This window comes from Ahaetulla prasina, chromosome 4 (genome assembly GCF_028640845.1).
Source record: "Ahaetulla prasina isolate Xishuangbanna chromosome 4, ASM2864084v1, whole genome shotgun sequence".
Classification (NCBI taxonomy): Eukaryota; Metazoa; Chordata; class Lepidosauria; order Squamata; family Colubridae; genus Ahaetulla; species Ahaetulla prasina.
The window spans coordinates 138,316,145-138,338,844 of NC_080542.1; the positions used below are offsets into that span (position 1 = coordinate 138,316,145).

At 36.7% G+C, this 22,700-nt stretch overlaps 1 protein-coding gene across 3 annotated transcripts in view; it reads left to right on the forward strand.

The window, feature by feature from the left end:
* LMBR1 (limb development membrane protein 1) overlaps window positions 1-22,700 on the forward strand; it is an 84,242-nt gene that overhangs the window by 45,861 nt on the left and 15,681 nt on the right. For all 3 annotated transcript variants that reach the window (XM_058184417.1, XM_058184416.1, XM_058184415.1), the window contains 9 exons: window positions 7,755-7,858; window positions 11,937-12,063; window positions 12,290-12,358; window positions 15,644-15,708; window positions 16,341-16,413; window positions 18,948-19,028; window positions 21,196-21,272; window positions 21,514-21,591; window positions 22,509-22,582. In XM_058184417.1, the coding sequence (XP_058040400.1) occupies window positions 7,755-7,858; window positions 11,937-12,063; window positions 12,290-12,358; window positions 15,644-15,708; window positions 16,341-16,413; window positions 18,948-19,028; window positions 21,196-21,272; window positions 21,514-21,591; window positions 22,509-22,582 (748 nt within the window). The remainder of the gene's footprint in view (window positions 1-7,754; window positions 7,859-11,936; window positions 12,064-12,289; window positions 12,359-15,643; window positions 15,709-16,340; window positions 16,414-18,947; window positions 19,029-21,195; window positions 21,273-21,513; window positions 21,592-22,508; window positions 22,583-22,700) is intronic.

Sequence of the window (22,700 nt, forward strand, 5' to 3'; positions counted from 1 at the left end):
GTAGTTCTCAGTTTACAACCATCTAAAGTTACGGCGGCACTGAAAAAGTAACTTATGACCTGTCTCACATTTATGACCATTGCAGCACCCTCCTCCCATGATCAAAATTTGGGCACATGGCATTAGTATGCATTTCTGAGAGTTGCAAAGTCCTGTGGTCATTTGATCACCATATGTGGCCTTCTCGGCTGCCTACCAACTTGCAAATCAATGAGAGAAAGCCAGATTTGCTTAATGACAACATGATTCACTTAGCAACTGTAGTTATTCACTTAAGGGCTGTGGCAAAAAAAGTTATAAAACTGGGGCAACTCATTTAAACAATCATCTTTCTTAATAATTCTGGTCCCAATTGTCATTGTAAGTTGAGGACTACCTGTATATGCTTCTTATCAGAATTAGGCAGGCTGGAAGACGGTTGTGGAAATGAAGTGGACTAGAAACTTATGGTACCTGGAGGATATTTAATAAATGAATGATGTGTGGGATCTGATTATATTAATAGAATTTGGAAGCTGTATCAGGAAATTGTTTGTGAATTTTTTAAATAGCCAATAATATATTGCTTTTGCAGTGTCCCAGTATAACAGATATAGTGCCCTTGCTGACCTTAATAGGGACACTAAAGTGACAGATCAAGGTAATTGTGATACTGATAACTCAAACAATCGGGATTATGGTCTGAGATGAAGAACTTACTTTGGAAAAGTGTGAATCAGGTATTACAGATCGATCGCACAAGAAGAGCATGGTATCCAAAAAGAGAAGCCACCTGTGATTGGTGATTCAATTGTAAGGGATGTAAATTTAGGAAAGGATATGGAGGTTTTGAAAGAGGTCAGGTGTCTACCTTGTGCTACTGCCAGCAGAAACAAGAGGCGTATTCTTAAGATAGTCAAGAATGCCAGTAAGGATTCTGATGTTGATGCTATTATACATCTTGGCACAAATGATCTGTCCCAAAAAGATGTACTTTCTGTGCAGAATGATTTCCAGAGCTTGGGGTTTGAACTTAATAGTATAGGTTGTAGGCTTATCTTTTCAGAGGTTTTACCAGTATATAAGGAACAAAATGGTAAAGGCCAGCGTGTAGTGGAATTTAATGTGTGGCTAAAGGAGTGGTGTAAAAGGGAAGGCTTTGGTTTTATTAGTCACGATGTCTGCAACTGGTCCAATGAAAAACTGTACAAAAGAGATGGATTGCACCCATCAAAGAAAGGGTCTGAATTACTTAGCAATAAATTCACAGATTTTCTGGATAAACATTTAAACTGAACAGTGGGGACAGAGAATTAATTGATACAGAAAATTTCTGTCCCCAGCAATCCAAAATTAATAGGTTTATCAGTGCATGTAACGTAGATGTCTGTGTGGATAAGATTATCAGCCCTGCTATCAAGCAAAACCAAGCATTTAATAGTGAGTGCCATACCATGTGCACTAAATCAACAGGTGGCAAGAAAGTAGGGGCAGTCAGGCACAACACAGGTTATGTAGACAGTAAACACAAGGTCAATCCAAATGGACTCAAATGTCTATACACCAATGCACAGAGTATGAGGAATAAACAGGTTGAATTAGAAATTCAAGTAAATGAGGGCAGATATGATATTGTTGCCATGACGGAAACTTGGTGGGATGAAACCGACAAATGGAACATACAGCTAGATGGCTATTTAAAAGAAATAGACCAAATAAAAGAGGAGGTGGAGTTGCACTATATATAAGAAATAACTACATCTCTACAGAAATAGAGCGCAACAATGATGAAAATCATATTGAATGCATTTGGGTCAATATAAAAGGAGGGGAAAATGATATTGCCATAGGTCGATACTTTTTTTAATTTTTATTCATTTTTGTCACAACAATATACATAAGCATCACACAAAATGATTATATAGTATATAAACATATATATGAGGAAATATGAGGAAGTATAAGCATATATGTATAAGAATAGAAAACAATAGGACAGGAAAAGTAGGCATGTTTGTGCTGTTATGCACGCCCCTTATAGTCCTCTTAGGAATGGGGTAAGGTCAATAGTAGAAAGTTTTTGGTTAAAGCTTTTGGGATTATGAGAAGAGACCACAGAGTCAGGTAATGTGTTCCAAGCACTGATAACTCTGTTACAGAAGTCATATTTTCTGCAATCGGTTAACATATAAGTTTAAATCTATTGGCTGTTCTTGTATTATACTATATATATATACTATATACTATAGGCCACCCAACCAAACAGAGCAAGTAGATGAACTTTTTGCTAGTCAACTAACTAAGATATGTAGGAAGCATATCACAGTAGTAATGGGGGATTTTAACTACCCTGACATCAACTCAGAGACAAACTGCACCAAGTGGAAGATCCAACAGGTTCCTAACAAACCTAGCAGACAACTTTGTTTCCCAAAAAGTAGAGAAGGCAACAAGGGGATCAGCCATACTGGACTTAATTCTCACTATCAGAGATGAAATAATAGAAGGTGTTGAAGCTAAAGGAACCTTGGGGGCAAGTGATCACGTAATATTGGAATTCGACATTAAGCAAATACAAGTAGTAGAACAAAATCAAACTAGAGTCTTGGATTTTAAGAGAGCTAATTTCAATAAATGTAGAGAAAGCTTGAGAAGGATTCCATGGATGAGAATCCTCAAGGGGAAAACAACTTAAGAAGCTTGGGAAATTTTGAAAAGTGAGATTATAAAAGCCCAGTCTAGCACAATACCAGTGAAGAAGAAAAATAATAGATCTCAAAAGAAACCAGCATGGATGCATAAAGAATTATCTGACAAATTGAAAGACAAAAACGACAAGTATAAAAAGTGGAAAGAGGGGCAAATAACTAAGGCAAAATATCAGCAAATAGCCCGAGCCTGTAAAGATGAAGTGAGGAAAGGTAAGGCTCACAATGAACAAAGGCTAACGACAAAAGTAAAAAATAACAAAAAAAGCTTCTTCCAGCATGTTAAAAACAAGAAAAAATCAACGAAACAATTGGCCCATTTCTGGGAGAAAGTGGCAAGAAGGTGACAAGCAACAGAGAGAAAGCAGATGTCAGGCCTGGAAACCATACTAGGCCTTAGGGTTCCAGACGCTGCCACATTTTTCCCCTGAGGGGAAGAAGGGGGGTTGAGGGGTATGGTAACATTCTTCAAGTGGTCAAAGTTGGATGGTGTTCACATCTGCAGGAGGAGTGGCTGGAAGACATTCAAATGAACTGGGAGAACGTGGGACCATGTGACCAGCAAAGGGGTTAGGGTGGTGGGACTCTTGGGGTTTGTATAACTGGGAAAAGAATCCGGAAGTTCAGTTTTGGAATTTCACTCATCGTGTGCCAGTTTCCTTATGCTAGTTTTTTTAATGCAGAAGAGGTTTTTCTGGGAACCTTGACAGCAGATCTACTCAACTCATATTTTGCATCTGTCTTTACACAAAAGTAAAAAAACAATCCAACCTATCAAAAACAGCACCACAAAAAACAGATTAGGAACACAAGTTAAAATAGGGAAGAAAATGGTAAGTGAACATCTGTCTACCCTAGACAAGTTCAAATCATCAGGACCGGAAGGATTATACCCCAAAGTTCTGAAGGAACTGGCAGACGAGATCTCAGAACCACTGAACTATATCTTTCAAAGATCCTGGAGCACAGGGGAGCTGCCAGAGGACTGGAAAAGAGCTGATGTAGTTCCCATCTTCAAAAAAGGAAATAAAACAGATCCAGGAAACTACAGACCTATTAGCCTGACCTCAATACCGGGGAAGAGTCTGGAAAAGATAAGCAACGAATCACTGAACACCTAGAAGCAAACAAAGTAATAACCAAAGCCAACATGAGTTTGTCAAAAACAGATCATGCCAGACTAATCTTATTGCATTCTTTGACAAAGTGACAAAATTAATAGACCAGAGGAATGCTGTCGATATAATTTACTTGGACTTCAGTAAAGCATTTGATAAAATAGACCATAACCTACTACTAGATACAGTAGAAAAATGTGGGTTAGACAGCACCACCACCAGATGGATTTGTAACTGGCTGACCAACCGCACTCAACGTGTAGTTCTCAATGGAACTATATCCACATGGAGGGAAGTATGCAGTGGAGTACCCCAAGGCTCTGTTTTAGGCCCAGTACTCTTCAACAAGGGGAGTACCCCAAGGCTCTGTTTTAGGCCCAGTACTCTTCAACAAGGGGATAGATGGGAAAACTCATAAAATTTGCAGATGACACCAAGCTGGCAGGAATAGCCAACACTCCAGAAGATAAGCTCAAGTTACAGAAGGATCTTGACAGACTTGAACATTGGGCGCTATCTAACAAAATGAAATTCAACAGTGAAAAAAGTAAGGTTCTACATTTAGGCAAAAAAACCCAAAATGCACAGGTACCGTATATGTGGTACCTTGCTCAATAGTAGTACCTGTGAGAGGGATCTTGGAGTCCTAGGGGACAACCATTTAGATATGAGCCAGCAGTGTGCAGCAGCTGCCAAAAAAGCCAACACAGTTCTGGGCTGCATAAACAGAGGGATAGAATCAAGATCACGTGAAGTGTTAGTGCCACTTTACAGTGCCTTGGTTAGGCCACACTTGGAACACTGCATTCAGTTTTGGTTGCCGTGATGTAAAAAAGATGTTGAGACTCTAGAAAGAGTGGAGAGAAGAGCAACGAAGATGATTAGGGGACTGGAGGCTAAAACATATGAAGAACGGTTGCAGGAACTCGGTATGTCTAATTTAATAAAAAGAAGGACTAGGGGAGACATGATAGCAGTGTTCCAATATCTCAGGGGTTGCCACAAAGAAGAGGGAGTTGGGCTGTTCTCCAAAACACCTGAGGGTAGAACAAGAAGCAATGGGTGGAAACTGATCAAGGAAAGAAGCAACTTAGAACTAAGGAGAAATTTCCTGACAGTTAGAACAATTAATAAGTGGAACGACTTGCCTTCAGAATTTGTTAATGCTCCAACACTGGAAATTTTTAAGAAAATGTTGGATAACCATCTGTCTGAGATCGTGTAGGGTTTCCTGCCTGGGCAGGGGGTTGGACTAGAAGGCCTCCAAGGTCCCTTCTAACTCTGATGTTGTTGTTGTTGTTGTTGTTGTTGTTGTTGTTGTTGTTGTTATTATAGTCAGCCTCTTGAAATACTGGAAATGAACATTATGTAAAGTTTGAATACAGAGATATTTCAGTACTCACTGTTAATTGGTTCCCGGAGGCGTGATAAGGACCAAACAAACCATGTGACTTAACACATGACCCTTCGTTTTGGCTGGAAAGGGTAATAAGTCAATGAGGCAGCTGACACCAACAAGTTCTAGCTTGAGTGTGAAGTACCAAACAAATGACAGGTATCAAATTTTTCACATCCAAATATTTTGGGTAACAAATTTGATGAGTTTTAAAGCAATGGAGTTCCGAGGAATGACTGCATATGTTTCCCTGGTGATCTTCAGTCATTATGACATTATTTTTACAATTATTTCTTACTTATATTTTCTATTGAAGATACTTTTAAAGGAATTTGACAACCAATATGAAATTATTGATACAGCTATTCTTCTACTTGGAATTGTTTTCAAAATCGTAAGAAATGTTTAAACCTAACGTATGTGTATTTGAACTTATAGAATTTAAACAAAATCATATTGTAATGATTATGCCATTTCTATATAATCATTTTGAAACCCAATATTGTGTTGTTTCAAAGTAAAGACAAAATGGAAAGACCTCACACCATAAATAGGTTTGGCTTTAAATCTCAGTATACAAAACAAAGGAGAAAAAAAAAACCCTGAAATTCTAAAAATCCATTTGCCAAATATTAATGTTTCTTTTTCTATTTCATGTATGTCCAGCAGGTGGAGATAGAATATAGTACAAATTGTCCACAGAGGTGTACCTTTTCATTCCTCAAAGTATTGTAGGCAAGGCTGAGGCTTTATCAGAGCTGGTGAAATGCTTAATTTCACTTTTTCTTAATAATAAATACTTTAATCCAATATTGCATCAGACAGAAGCTGGCAGGAATTTTGTGTTTATTGATAAAATCCCAGATACTCTGTAGTTTTCTCACTGGACAGATTTATATTTTTCTCTAATACGTTCAGAAACCCTTATCTCATTTTTTCCCATCATTGTGTTACACATTCTTTTGATGTTAATTAACTGTCTTCGGAAGATTGTTATGATGGTTCAAAGATCTGTGTCTAGTATTTATGAATGTATCAGACATAGTATAAAACAGATTACTCATGCAGGATATTCTCTGAAGGATTTTTTTCATGCATAGTTTTTGCCTAAACTGCTTGTCTTATTTAGAACTTTAAATGACTCAATTGTGCTACCAGTAGTAACTTTCAAAGACTCAGGCAATGTTTGGTAGCTAATAGAAAGATTAACATTTTATTTGGTGTTCAATCTGATACATAATATACTTTAAAAATTATTTGGAAGTGTGAGTATGGGAATGTAAAAGAGGCAGCTGCTTTGTCTTTAACATATTATGAAAGCTAGTATTTATTTATTTATTTATTTAATCATATTTATATACCGCCCTATCACCCGAAGGACTCAGGGCGGTTTACAGGCACTTAAAAACACATAAATACAGTATAAAAACCATTAAAAAACTTATTCAAAAAGCCCGTTAATTAAAACATATAAATAAAACCCAATTAAAACCCATAAATTTAAAATCTAGCTCAGTCCTGCACAATTAAATAAATATGTTTTAAGCCCGCGGCGGAAGGTCCGAAGGTCCGGAAGCTGACGGAGTCCGGGGGTTAGTTCGTTCCAAAGGGTGGGAGCCCCCACAGAGAAGGCCCTTCCCCTGGGCGTCGCCAGACGACATTGCCTCGCTGACGGCACCCTGAGGAGACCCTCTCTATGAGAGCCCACGGGTCGGTGAGAGGTATTCGGTAGCAGTAGGCGGTCCCGTAAATAACCCGGCCCAATGCCATGGAGCGCTTTAAAGGTGGTCACCAAAACCTTGAAGTGCACCCGGAAGGCCACAGGCAGCCAGTGCAGTCTGCGCAGGATGGGTGTTATGCGGGAGCCACGAGGGGCTCCATCTATCACCCGCGCAGCCGCATTCTGGACTAACTGTAGCCTCCGGATGCCCTTCAAGGGGAGCCCCATGTAGAGAGCATTGCAGTAATCCAGGCGAGACGTCACGAGTGCGTGAGTGACCGTGCATAGGGCATCCCGGTCCAGAAAGGGGCGCAACTGGCGTACCAGGCGAACCTGGTAGAACGCTCTCCTGGAGACGGCCGTCAGATGATCTTCTAGAGACAGCCGTTCATCCAGGAGGATGCCTAAGTTGCGAACCCTCTCCATCGGGGCCAATGACTCGCCACCGATGGTCAGCCGCGGATTAAGCTGACTGTACCGGGATGCCGGCATCCACAGCCACTCTGTCTTGGCGGGATTGAGCTTGAGCCTGTTTCTCCCCATCCAGACCCGTACGGCCTCCAGACACCGGGACAGCACTTCGATAATCACCAAGCATGTCTGGTCAGCATTTGAGAATGCATTTTAATTTGTGATCAAATACTTTGCATAGAAAAATGCAGTTTACAGAATCAGAAATGTTTTCAAGACCATCTGAAATTGCTGTGTTTACATCTTAAAAGATCACCCAAGAGGGAAAAAAATTAAAAGTAATTTTTTTCTGTGATATGTTTAAAATTCTGCTGTCTTTGAGAAACAATATATTGATATATTTCTTTTCTTGTTTTGTTTAGGTTTATGGAACATTGCTTCCCTCTTTTCTAATCTTTGTTTGTTTATATTGATGCCCTTTGCTTTCTTCTTTCTGGAGTCAGAAGGCTTTGCTGGCTTAAAAAAGGTGCGTAGCTATTATATATTCAGTGGATGGGATATTAGAACTACCATGTGATGGGTAGGCACTTGCTGTTTTCTGAGTTTGGTTGTTTTCTTACAGATGCTTTGTCACAGTACAAGGTAATATCATCATCATTCAACATGTATAGAAATTCTCAGTCATCCAGGTCATGGTTGTCCCAAAGGTGCTTTTTCAAGAGGCAACTGGACTTTCTGGTTTTTCTTTGAAGGCGTTTCACTTCTCATCCAGAAAGCTTCTTCAGCTCTGACTGGATGGTGGGGAATGGAAGGATTTATATTCCTTGCAGACAGCTGGTCATTTGCATTCTTTTAGAGAGTTGTTGAGGCCACTTGGAGGTTTGTCTGTGTTCTCAGGATCACGTGAGTATTGCAAATGGCTGTGGAGCCTTCTTGGAACTGCTGAAAGGACTGTGTTATGGAGCTGTGCTTTCTGCAGGATGTTTTCTGCTCTGTGTTTTGTCACTATTGAACACAGGCACAGGCTGTTGGGAATGAGACTTGTGTTGTCTGCATCTCAAACTGAAGCACCCTACTTTTAGCAGTTCCAAGAAGGCTCCACACCCATTTGCATTACTCAGGTAACTCTGAAGACACAGACAAACCTCCAAATGACCTCAGCAACTCTAAAAGAATGCTAATGACCAGCTATCTGCAATATCCTTTCATTCTCGACCATCCAGTCAAAGCTGAAGAAGCTCCCTGGATGAGAAGAGAAACATCTTCAAAGAAAAACAAGAAAATCTAGTTGCCTCTTGAAAAGCACCTTTGGGATAACCATGTCAATAGACACGTTGACATAAACAGTAGCTACGTACTATGCAAAATAGACAATCAACAAGCCAAAAAGGGATAAAAAAAGACCAAAACACCTCCTCAGCAGCAATCAGCATCCAGATGAACATAGATTTAACTCCCAAGATTAACATCATAACAACAATCAATATCACAGTCAAAGAAAGACCAAACAAGCCAACAGTAAAAACCAAAGAACTTATGATGATGATATCTAATTTGGGTAATGAAACATCTGCAAGAAAACGCAGAAGCTCAGAGAGCATCCAGGACCCCCCATTTCAACCCTGAGCTACAAATATTTTCCTTTATTGATACCATATAATCACTGGCAAAGCTTAATTTAAAAAAGGGCGGGCTCTAAAAATTTATGCTAAAGCTATCATGTTTGAGCTAAATGTAATAGAATTTGACCTTTACAATACAGGGTAGTCCTCAACGTATGACCACAATTGGGACCAGAATTTCTGTTGCTAAGAAAGACAATTGTTAAGTGAGGTGCCAAATTTTTTGCCATGGGACTGCAGGGAAACACTGCAGTTGTTAAATGAAACACACAGTTGCTAAATAAATCTGCCTTCTCCTGTTGACTTTGCTTGTGGGAAGCTTGAATGGGAAGATCACAAGTGGCTGTCATATATATGACTCTGAGATGCTGCAGCCATCAAAAATACAACATTTGACCATGGGAATGCTGCATTGTAAATATAAGTACTAGTTGCAAGTCACTTTTTTCAGCACCATTATAACTTTAAATGGTTGCTGAATGAATGGTTGAAAGTTGAGGATTTACCTATAGGGCTTTTTAAATGTACAGTAGTAAAAAATGATAATGAAGTAAAAAACAACTTTGTTTTACATTAGAGTAATGAATAAATTGCAAGCATTTAACTATTTTAGTATGGTTTTTACTATTGAATAAGTATTTGTAACAATTTGAAAGAGGCATGTGTATAAGTATGGATCATTAAATACTGACAGCACTCAGATTTTAATGTGCATTAACTTGAATAATAAATTCATAATATATTTGTGACTATTACAGTTTATTCAAAATGCAGGCAGGCTGAATTTGATCCCATTTTTCTTTTTCAGCATTCATTTAACCTTGTCAATTAGCATTTCCTGTTCCATTTTGATAATATTTATAATAAACCAGATGATCTGATTTATTTATTTATTTATTTATTTATTTTTCATATTTATATACCGCCCTATCTCCCTAGGGACTCAGGGCGGTTCACAGGCAATTAAAAATACATATAAATACAAACTAAAATGACAATTAAAAAACTTATTCTATAGCCAAATTATTAAAAAACAGTATAAATAATAAAAACTCATTTAAAACCAGTAAATTTAAAATCTAATCCAGTCCCGCCATTTATCCTAGTTCACTGTAAATGTACAGTCTGCTGAGACAGTGCATTTGTTTGCTTCTTACCCTGTCCTCCATGCAAGTAGAAGCAATTAATCAAGAAATCTTATTTTATAATTTCCAAACCAAGATTTCTGATTTGGGTTCCTAAACAATCTGGTATTCATAAGGGCGAGGCAGGTGTCGCGGTGTGGGAAGCCTAGCTGCAACTGTCCTAATGTAAGGACTCCACTCTAGCTTGATTGTTACCTGTGTACCTCACCCCACCTCATACAATCAGGTGCAACGGAGTGGGCGAGGGGGGAGTGCCTTAACTAGGGCTTATTTTGGGAGGTAGGGCTTATATTGGGCACAAAAATCAAGTTAGGTTTTATTTTTGGGATAAGTCTTATTTTTGGGGTAAATTGCCTGCTTCATAATTGTGACAATTTTGGTCAATTCCCATTGGTGGCTGCCTGGAAACACTGTCCTAGATTGTAAACTGTCTCCAAAACCTTTCGTATTACTTGAGCCATGGACAGCAAATATATAATGTTAGTTATTTCAATACAGGCACTGTACTTGATTTTAAATTATGGTACCGGTAGTTTTTGACTTACAACAATTCATTTTGTGACCATTCAAAGTTAGAATAGCACTTACATGACTTATGACCATTTTTCACACTTGTGACCATTGCAGCATTTCCCAAGGTCACATGATCAGTTGCTTGGCATATTTATGGTTCATATTTATGACTGTTGCAGTGTCCCAGGGTCATGTGATCCGCTTTGCGGCTTTCTGACAAGCAAACTCAATGGGGAATCCAGATTAATTTAACAACTATGTTATTAACTTAACAAATGCAATGATTCACTTAACTGTAGCCAAAAAATGGGGCAAAACTCATTTAACAAATGTTGCACTTAGCAATATAAATTTGAACCATGGTGGCGCAGCGGTTAGAATGCAATACTGCAGGCTACTTCTGGTGATTGCCGACTGCCTGCAATTTGGCATTTCGAATCTCACCAGGCTCAAAGCCAATCAGTTTCAAGGTTGACTCAACCTTCCATCCATCCTTTTGAGGTTGGTAAAATGAGGACCCAGATTGTTGGGGGCAATAGGCTGACTCTGTAAAACCGCTTAGAGAGGGCTGTAAAGCACTGTGAAGTGGTATATAAGTCTAAGTGCTATTGTTCTTGCTATAAATTTGAGTTCAATTATGGTCGTAGTTTTAGGACCATCTGTATTTAACATGTCGATTTGGAGCCCTGCTATTAGCATCTTGATACCATAAACTTTGGACTGGGAGTTCTGATGTGAGTTAGTTGTCTTTTGCTCTATAACAACAAATCTCTTCAACCAACCAGAACTAGGAACAGTGTTACATTGGCATCATTTATGCACATGTGCTAAAGTACAGTGGGAATAGAAGTTGAAGTATTTGGATGATTTTTTTAAAAAAAAACTTGTTTTCTAGATTTTATAATGGCTTTTTGCTTGATGTTATTATATGGAGCAGGTAACTTTTTTTAAGCATTGTTGTAAGAAAATTTGTAACTGAAGTTGTCGTAATGTACATATTAATTCTCAGAGTGATTTGCTGTGATAGAAAACAAATCTTTACTATCATTGTTTGAAATTCAAATTATTGCTTGCTGATATAGCTATCAAATTGAATGTCTTAATAAAAAAGCCTTTGCGAAACTAATATGATTAACTTCAATGAAAATAAATAAAAATAGTACAGATGGTACTTACTAAGGATTGTAAAATATTTTTTTCTCCAAGGCATTTCAATTTTGGTTTAGTTTCTCAAAAATGCAACATTTAAGATGAGTATCAATATGTCATATATCTAAGTTTGTGTCTATTTCTTGTTTACTATGTGCATTTTTTAAAAAAATAGGGAATCAAAGCACGTATTTTGGAAACCCTTGTTATGCTCATTCTCCTTGCATTGCTTATTCTTGGAATTGTATGGGTAGCTTCAGCTCTCATAGACAATGATGCTGCAAGTATGGAGTCCTTATATGGTAAGAAAATCTTTTCTATTTTTTGCTTTTCTAAAGAAAGGTAACTGAGGGGCCATTAGACAAGACAAATCTGATTTACTTAAATTACTTAAATTCTATATTTTTATTAACAAGAATGTTGCTGCATATTTGAGGCCAATAATAGAGTAGACGAAAACATTCTTTTTCATACTTTCATGTATATTGGATGAAATAATGTACTAAATAAAGTATTATTTAATTTCAGATCTTTGGGAATTCTACCTCCCTTATTTATATTCCTGTATATCTTTGATGGGGTGTTTATTACTTCTACGTAAGTTTTCCATACATATATTAGGAATAATATTTAGTAAGGCTTTTTGACCTTCCAGTGCACGTGTTAGACACTTGCTATTTTCTGTGTGAATATCCTGTATTCAGCCTTAGCACTGCACAAAGCATTTGAAAGAGACACTTTTTAAAGATTACAGGTAAAGGTTTCCCTTGCACTTATGTGCTAGTCGTTCCCGACTCTCGGGGGCGCTGCTTATCTCCGTTTCACAGCCGAAGACGTCTCCATGGTCATGTGGCCGGCATGATTAAACGCCAAAGGCGCATGGAACACTGTTACCTTCCCACCAAAGGTGGTCCCTATTTTTCTGTCTTACGTACTTTCGAACTGCTAGGTTGGCAGAAGCTGGGACAAGTAACGGGAGCTCACCCCCTTATGCGGCACTAGGGATTCGAACCACTGAACTGCCGACCTTTCGATCGACAAGCTCAGCATCTTAGCCACTGAACCACCACATCTGTTAAGTTTTAAAGATTAGCACAATGAAAACATATCTCTACAACTTGCTGAAAAAACTCTGTCCTTTGGTAGAATTTGGTTTGGAGACATCTCCTAGTTATTTGCATGTTTGTTTGTGTGCACAGCCATTTTGTTGGCGGCTGCGCATACAAGTTGGTCAAAGTGCAAATGCATGTGGATTGCCTGGGGAAGCTTTTGAGGCAGTTGAGACAGTCTTCTAAGGATGCGGCTCTTTTAAGCTTTCAAAGCGAGACTCTTCTCAGGAACTGCATACTTCTAAGTATTTGGCTTAGTCTGTAAAACCTGGGTTTTCTAAAATGTATTGCTTTAGCTGTCACTGACAAAAATACTTAAATTCTTTTAAAATAGTTAACTCATTACTTCCAGGGTTTCAAAAATTCCTTGGAACATAATGGTGTGAAGCAGCTAATAATTCACCTAGCTTCGTATGACTCATGGTGAGTTTAAATACTCATATCCTTCTTTCAGGCCATAGTGATACACTTGGTACCTAACAATCAATCATAAAATAAATTACACACACCACACACATCACAGTAAAGTTGCTTAAAAAAACCTAAACAAAGCCTTAAATAAATAAGTAATAAATAAATCAAATAAGAATTAGGAATAATATTTAAAATTCTGTTCAGCCCAAATGTATGCTGGACCAGTAATAATGAAATCCTAAACAATAAAGAAAGCAATATAAATCACCTCAGACAAATGCCTATGTAGTCTCCAGCTGAAGGTCTCTAGTAAAGTGAAGCCTAACATTTCATTGGGTCATTAGTTCCAATTTGGAACCACTATTAACCATTCCTATATATTGTGGCAATTATTTGGAACATCTCTTCAGGTAGCTTAAATCCATTATTTTGTCCTCTGGAACAAGAAAGAATAGATTTAAACCTCTGTAGCAGTGTTTCTTAAAATATAGCCTGAGCGCTCCTGGGAAGCCCCCCAAGACCCTCTCAGAATCCTGCAAAGTTAAAATTATTTGCCATATATTGAATATATTTACAAAGCTATAAAACAATGTCTCTTCTCATTATTATATTTGTTAAAAAAAACAAAAAACAGGTTTTTTTCATGAACAATATTCATGTTGATATCTATTTAATCGTTATTTTTACATGATTCAACAGATTTCTGTGAATGAATCAGTTTTAAAATTTAAAATGGTGAGTCTCAATAAATATAATACATATAAACAAAAGCTTTTTGGGGGTTCTCCATAGGTTTTAAAAGTAGGAAAGAGTCATAAGAAGAAAAGATTTAAGGAACACTGTAGCATAATTTTAGGTTTTGGAAAACATCTTATCCCCTCTCTTAATCCCCTCTTCTCAAGTCTAACTATTCCCCTCTCTTTCCATTTTTTTTAGTCATGTGTGTATTAAACACCAAAGTATTATTAACATAATACTTAACACTTATTATTAAGTATTAATATATTAATACTTATTATAAAATAATAATACTTATTATTAACATAATACTTAATACTTAACATAATATTATTAACATAATACTTAGGTCAGTGTATAATACTAATGTCAGAATAGATAAATTCAGACTTAATACCAAAACTACAAAAAGCATGAAATAAGAAAATAGAATATATAATGACAAACTAACATTAAATGATTTTAGTTTACAACAGTGAATACATAGAAATATGGGAATTGTCTCTTGTAAGTTATCAACTCCAGATGGACTTTATACACTACATCACAATAACAGCAACTTCTTATAATATGGCAGGATTAATAAATGGACATAAATTTGATCTGTGCAAAGTGACAACATTTTCAGTACAAGGTAAAGAAGAGCACTTTAATATGTCTGCAAAATGAACACTGAAGAATTATAGGTTAGATAGAGTGACCTTGCCCAGGTTCATCATCTGGAAAAAATTGAATAAAATAAAATTATACCCCCCCCAAAGGGCAGACTTGATGGACAGCTGGGTCTTTTTCTACTGTCTGTTTTCTATGTTTCTATATACTTCTGAGTTTTCAGATATGAGATGTTTAAAATCTCCAATATTTTTATGTTATATTTTTGTGGGGTACTTTTTTCTATTTTTATTTTATTGAAATATTTTTATTCAAATAAAATAAAACTTCAAATGCAAAACTTTATTTTTTTTCTTTTAAAAAAAGACAAAACAAACAAGGTATTTTAAAAAGTGCATTAAAAACACATACACATGTATTATCCACCCCCCAGTTGAACACTGATTAATATATTAAAACAGTATTTTTGTGAGGTACTTTTTAATTAAAAAATCCAGGGAACTAACCTGATGTTGCATATCAGCTGATTTAACTATTGTTGCAAACATTGCATGGTGAATTTAAAATGGATCCTTCCATTTTCAAGAAGATTAAAAGTTTTAATAAACAAATGAAGTTAGTTATGCCATCAAGCTAATGTGAACTGAGCTTTCAATACCTTCTTTGGCACTAATTTTTTGCATTTGAAAACTGAGGTGAATGAATTTATTTGTCCCACCACAGGGGAAACTGCCTTCATCTTATTATTGACTAATATACAATAACAATTTAATCTACCATTTTATCTTTTTCCTGGAACTATTTTATAGAATATGCTATTAGAAAGTTTATTGGTTTGGTAAAAATGTAAATTAGAAGTAAAGTATAAGGCTTAATCCTAATTATAGCTGTGTATTTAACATGCTAACTCAACTTCTTCAAGATCTCAGGTATTTAGCTTTTTTTAAAAAAAGTTGTAATTTTGGATAATGAATCAAAGATGATAGATAATATGTGTGTTTATCTACAGTTTGTACACCAGTAGGACTTTCCCGTATGTTTACAGTGATGGGACAATTGCTTGTAAAGCCAACAGTAAGTATAGTTAATGTTGAATTATTAAAAAACGTGGCTGTAAGTCCTTTAGGGTGGCGGTCATAATGGTGGGTTGCTACCAGTTCGCCTGATCCGGGGCGAACCAGTAACAACCCTCCAGTTGCTACTGGATCGGGCAAACCAGTAGCGGTAGCAGCAGGAGGCTCTGCCCACCCGCCTGGACGCCTACGAGCGAACTGGTAGCAGCCAAAATTGAAACCCACTACTGAGTGGTCCCCAATCTTTTTGGCTCCATGGACCGGCATTGGTGACGTCGTTGGTGGAATGGGGAGGAGATGGTTTTGCACATGCAACCTAGCCCCTGGGCATGCACAAATAAAAATTTGCGCACTGGTTTAGGTAACATATAGAGTGAAATTGCAAATATTAAAGCACTGTAGTTTAAAAAAAATCCTTCCTGTTTAGTTGGATTGTTTCAACTTTGAATGAGCCCTGTTTAAACAAGGAAGCTTGAAATTTTAGACAAATGAAGATCAATTCACATTGATCTTATGTACCTATATATCCAGTTATTTTTTTAAAGACTAGTTCTTTTTCTCTCTTATTCATAGTAAATTGTATGCCGTCTCCAAATATTTTATCTGATATGTTATCTGTATATCTGAACATAGATTCTTGAAGATTTGGATGAGCAGATATATATTATTACTCTAGAAGAAGAAGCTATAATGAGAAGGTTAAATGGTAAGTATGTTTACTACAGCCTGCCTTTTATATTATTGCAATTAGGTATGATGGGAATTGTATTCCAACATTTACAGAGGATGCTAGTTTCAGAAATCCTGAACACCATAAGTTTGGTATAAGTTTGGAGCCAGTTTGGCATGGTGATGTAGGTGCTGGCCTAAAAATTAGGAGAATGTGAGTTCTGTTTCCACTTTAGCCATGAAAACCTGCTTGGTGACCTTGGGCCTGTCTCTCTCTCAGCCCAACTCACCTCACAGGTTTGTTCTTGTGAGGAAAATAGGAGGTGTCTTGGATTATGTTGGCCACCTTGAGGTTCTTATAAAGTAGTAAATGTAGGACTCCAAATAAATTAATAAATAAGAAAGAATATTCTCTTTTCAGCATGTGTGTAATGTGGGATAAAAGAATACCAGATCAATAAATAAATAAATAAATAAGAAAGAATATTCTCCTTTTCAATATCTGTGTAAGACTGATTGTGGCCCAGGAGTATTGTATTATGTCAGTTCTTTTATAATTAAATATTCCAAACCATTATAAACCAATACCGTAATGAATAGCAAATTAACAGGAGAAACAAAATTATACAGAAATTATTATTAATGCTGGTCATATGTTATCTTTTATTAGGAATTTTTGCATGTCTTAGTGGAAAATAAAGGCAATATTGAATCATAATAAATTATGAAAAGGTTTGTAACTTGCTTATATGCAGTTAAATCATTCATTTTGACTAAGCTAAAAGCAGAATTCTGCAAATGGTAAAAAAATATTCATTTTTCATGCATTTTGATTTTTTGATAAAGTTTAAAATTATTCTGTGGCAACTTTTGGAGGTGCTCTGGAAACCACAGTCTATGCAGAATGATGCCATAGGGTATAAGATCTTTTGTTTATACGTTGTGAGAATTTTAAAAAAAAGAATTAAAAAATTGTATAAGATCAAACTGAAAACTTATCGGAGATGTTAAATCATACTTTGGCAGAAACTCAGATTATACTGTAAATAAAGGACTGCAGTACCCCCTCCTCTTGAGAAGTAGAAGGAATGTTGGAAGTAATTTTAATAGTTTTCTAGCCGGTAAATTAGAATCAAGTCTAATTCAATATTGCGTTAATAGGAATCAAACTGCAGAATCCTGAATTGCAATTAATTGTATGTTTTAAAATTTTCACTTTTTAAACATAGTATAAGGAATTAGGAAAGTGTGTACTTTTGAACTTCAAATTTCATATAATTTTATTGGCACAGGAAGTTTGGGGAAGAAAAATTATCCCTGCAGTGGTTAGTCTGCATAAATTGTTTTGTTATAAAGAAATCGGAGAGAAAATATGTTTCTTCCGTATTGTATTTCAATACCCACGTCATTTGTGCACAAAAAGAATAAAGCTCAAACTTTCTTTATATTAAAAAGGAAAAGTTGCTTTTAGCTATTAGTTTTCCTGAATCCCAGGAGATGGGTGGAGCAGGATCAAAAATTCTTATTTGATCAAAGTTATTAGCTCTGAAGGTATTCTAACCTATGTAAGAAAGATGAAAGGTGTTGTTTTTATTGCACACTAGTAACAGTGTAATTTTGAACTAATTGGAGTTGAACTGCCAATCACCTACAGGGAATGCAAATAGATACTCCTACAATTTCCTTTGAGGTACTGAAATATTATGTTGGGACCGAAGAAAAAACAAAATAATACTGTTAAATTGACCTTAAATGAGCTGCTTTGTGGTTTTCTTGGAGAATCCCTTCTAATTTTTCATGACTAGTCTGAACAAGTTCTGTCTACCAGTTTGATTTATTGGCCAGACAATGCAGTCATTAAACTTTTAAGCTTGTTTGAAATAAAGTTGAGAGCCCATGGTGCTTTGAATAGCTTGCATTCAATAGTTTGCTCCATCTTCCAGAGATGTGATTTGATTGCTCTAAAATGTTTCTTCATTCCTTGGAAATTTACCAGGATTAGTTCTATGCTGCTATCGTTTTTGGGGGGTGGGGTGGGGTGGATGTTTTTTAAAAGTTAAGATGAATATTAAGAATCTGATGCATTTCCCATATAAGTGATGAATATGTAAATTTAAGGCAAAGGCTCACAGTTGAGCATCCAAATATTTGGATATATAAAAGAATGAATTTAGTTACCATAGTGAAAAGTGAATTTTGTTTAACTTTGTTTGAGATTTCAAGGAAGTTTTAAGCAAAATTCATTTAATTAAAAAAAAAACCACTGGGCCACACCTTCTGGTACTTTAGAAATGGCTAAATGGCTACCAGAGGATGTGACTCAGTTCTTTTTTTTTTAATTAAATGAATTTTGCTTATTTGTCTATTTATCCCCATATATCAAAACCACTTCCTTTAGCCCATAACGTTGTTTCATCTAAGAAACTGTATTGTAATGGGAGTGAGAGCACAAGATTTATACATTACAGGGACATTTTCTTTACCTTAATCTATTTCCTCCCTTGTAGTTAGCAAAATGGTTGTGTACTACTGATGGAATATTTTAATAGAGGAATTTTTGTTTTGGCACAGGAGGATTTTCTGCAGTGGAATATAATACAAAACAACTTGAGCAGGAGTTGAATAATGTGAAGAGCATGAAAACAAAATTAGGTAATTGCTTCATTTTTGGGGGGTTTAGCATCTACTGTGCTTTAGCTTGGAGTAAAACCTCTTTTATTTTTGAAAATATTAGAAAAAATGTTATCTGCTTTTCTTACAAAAATACTTTAGGTATGTATTGGGGGGGGATCCTTTTAGTGTAATTCTTAAGACATTCCAGAATGTCAACTCTTCACAGTGGACCAGATTAGGAAACAGATTCCACAAGAAGATTAGAACTTTGGTACATTAACGAAGTCTTGAAAAACTGTGTCTCTTCTTCTTATACCTGAGGGAATCAGGGACTTTTTTCCTCTAATGGCTCCTGGATTCCTTCTCCAAAGACATTTCCATGGCTCTTTACACCAGTATATTATTCTTACTTTGAGTACTGTTTCCTTATTTTTTTTTTTTAATCGGCATCGTTTCTAACAGTAATGAGGAAAGGTAAAGGAATCCCTGCAGATTTTACTCTGCTAGTCGTTGCCAACTATAGGGGGCAGTGCTCATCTCTGTTTGAAGGCTATTGAGTCAGCACTGTCTGAAGACATTTCCACAGTCATGTGGTCAGCATGATGTCACGGAGCGCTGTTACCGTCCCATCGAAGTGATACCTATTTATCTACTTTCATTTGTATGTTTTCAAGCTGCTAGGTTGACAGGAGCCGGAGTGAGGACGGGAGCTGACCCCATCGCGTACTGCTTGGGTCTCGAACAAGGGCTGCTGACTTTCCAGCTGACAAGCCCAGTGTCTTAACCACTGAGCCGCCATGCTGTCCATAGTAGTGGAACCTGTGTAAAATCAGATTAAAATTATAGGAAGAGCCATGTCATGGCACATCAAAGAGCTGTGTAAGCAGGCAGCCTTTGTCTTATATTAGGGAATAGAAGACATTGAGACTGCCACAGACATCAGGGGAAGGCTTCTGTTTTGGTTGCTTTTCTCCTACAATTCCTCTGGAATTTAGAGACATGATGTTTCTGATGCTACTAGTTTCCTACAAGCTTATCTTTCATACATTAGTGATATTTCCCCCTTTTAGACAGTAGCCACCTCATCTTATAATTGGCCCCTACCAAGAGATGTTCTTAATTGACTTTGTATTCTATTCATATTTGTACTAAAGTGCTGTTTAATTTTTTTAAATTACATTTTCGCTATTATTAAATTCATTTGATACCTATCTTGCGGTTTGAGGCAACTCAGTTTTTAGCTGATTTTGCAAGAAAGAATTCTTATGAAAAGGTATATTAAAAAATAAATGCTGTTGGGATGTTAGCTTTCTTCATACTGTCTATGGAGATTCTCACTCATCCAGGTCATGGTTGTCCCAAAGGTGCTTTTTCAAGAGGCAACCGGACTTTCTTGTTTTTCTTTGAAGATGTTTAACTTCTCATCCATTCCATTCCCCACCACCCAGTCAGAGCTGAAGAAGCTTCTTGGATGAGAAGCGAAAACATCTTCAAAGAAATGTCCAGTTGTTTCTTGAAAAAGCACCTTTGGGACTTTCTTCATACTGTCTTCCTGCTACTACTTACCTCCATTTGTAAATAAAATAATTTAAGTCAGATTAGAAGAAATGGAAGGTGTCTTGTTTCTTGCTGAAGTATTCCATTTTTGATTAAAGTCCAGGGGATCAGATCTTTGAAAGCCGCTCCATTTAAAGTGCTCACACTTTAAAAAATAAATAAATTAGTGGAACATTATTATTGGAACGCTATTCCTTTATTTTAAAAAAAGAACCTTACTCTACTTTGGGGAGCAGATTCTTTCAGAATGATTTATTTAAGCCTTTACCACAGGGCTTTTCAACTTGGGCAACTTTAAGACATGTGGCTTTCAACTCCCAGAATTCCCGAGCCAGTATGATTGACTGGGGGATTTGGGGAGTCGAAGTCTGCACATTTTAAAGTCACCAAATTTTGAGAAACGCAGTTTTACTACTTACGCTGGGAAGACTATAGTGTGTAGTAGAGGATCTGGTGCTGGCAGGATAGGATGTTTGAGCTGAAAGTACATAAGTAGGCCAATTTGCTTTTGAAGTTTTAATGGTCCATCTCACAGAATGCTTGGACTGCTTTTGGTTGTTTGGCTAAGATTATGTCTATAGAGCTTCTAATTTTAAAAGGATTGCATGTATTTGTCTCAAGCCACCATAACGTTTTCTCCTGTTTAAAGAACGACGGAAAAAGGCTTCTGCATGGGAAAGGAACCTTGTGTATCCAGCTGTAATGATACTACTGCTAATTGAAACGGTAAGCTCTAATTTCTTTACGTTGCACAAGACCCACCTGGCCTCTTGAAAATAGTAATTTATTCCAGGCACGTGTCTGAATTGAGTATCATTAAATAAAAAAAGAAAAGGAATTGCAGTTTGTTTCTTTTACGGTTTTTGTTAAATTTCAGAAGTGTTCAAGCCAATTGCTGCAAAATGGAGCAAACGGTTTTTCCACAAGTCTGCAGCCATGCTTGGATTTTCTGCTTCTTCTTTTTCAGGCAATCTCAGTGCTCTTAGTTGCTTGCAATATTCTGTGTCTCTTGGTTGATGAAACTGCAATGCCGAAGGGGTCAAGGGTAAAGTCTTTTCCTTTTGCAATATCACTAATGGCAAATTTGATCACATAGTCTAGTTTATCAAACGTTTCCCCAAAGAAATTTAGTTGTGAGTGAGCAGATTTGCAGATTTGCACCCTGAAAATCTTTAAAAGAATTTAATCTGCACATACAAACACTATTTTGGTGTTGTGGTTAAACTTAGACTGGAAATGAGGAAACTGTGAGTTCTAGTCCATCTTTAGGGACAGAAGGCACTTGGGCCACTCTTAAACCATTCACTCTCTCTCTCAGCCCTGGGAAACAGGCAGTGACAAAACATTCTGTCAATCTTTGCAAAGAAAATTGCATGGACTTGCCAGGCCGTTGCCAGAGTCAAGATTGATGAAAACGAACAAACAAAAAAGGAATATAATTAGCTACCTGTCTATGGAGTTTCTCAGTCATCCAGGTCATAGTTGTCCCAAAGATGCTTTTTCAAGAGGCAACTGGACTTTTTGGTTTTTATTTGAAGACATTTTGCTTCTCATCCAAGAAGCTTCTTCAGAAAGTCCAGTTGCCTCTTGAAAAAGCACCTTTTGGACATAATTAGTTACTAAAATCCTGCCACAAAGCATTTGTGACAGGATTCTAGTATCTAATTAGGGGAACCACTTTTAAATTTTCTCTAGTTCCTTTACAGCATTTTAAATCATCACATTATTTGAATTTTTGTATTTGTTTCAAATCCCCCTAAAACTGTATTCTGAGACAGGTTCTTTAGATGAAATCCCGTTTCTAATGCTGAAGCTTGTGGTGATTATTACTGCCTCAATATTAGCTAATAAAAAAAATACAAACGATACACAATTGAGTTGTCCGAGGTCATTCAGTCTTTAAAAAAATAAGTAAAAGAATGGCATCCTCTGTCTAATACCTTTTTTTTTTAATTCTTGCAGGGGCCTGGCATAGGAAGTGCCTCTCTGTCCACATTTGGTTTCGTGGGAGCAGCACTTGAGATCATTTTGATTTTGTATCCTTTCTTTCATGAGGCGTGCTTGTCTGTTAACAAGTATTCTGTCTAATTTTCTGGGAGGCTGCTAATTTACTAAGATGCCTGCTTAGTAGAGAGAAAACAATAGGCCAGCTAT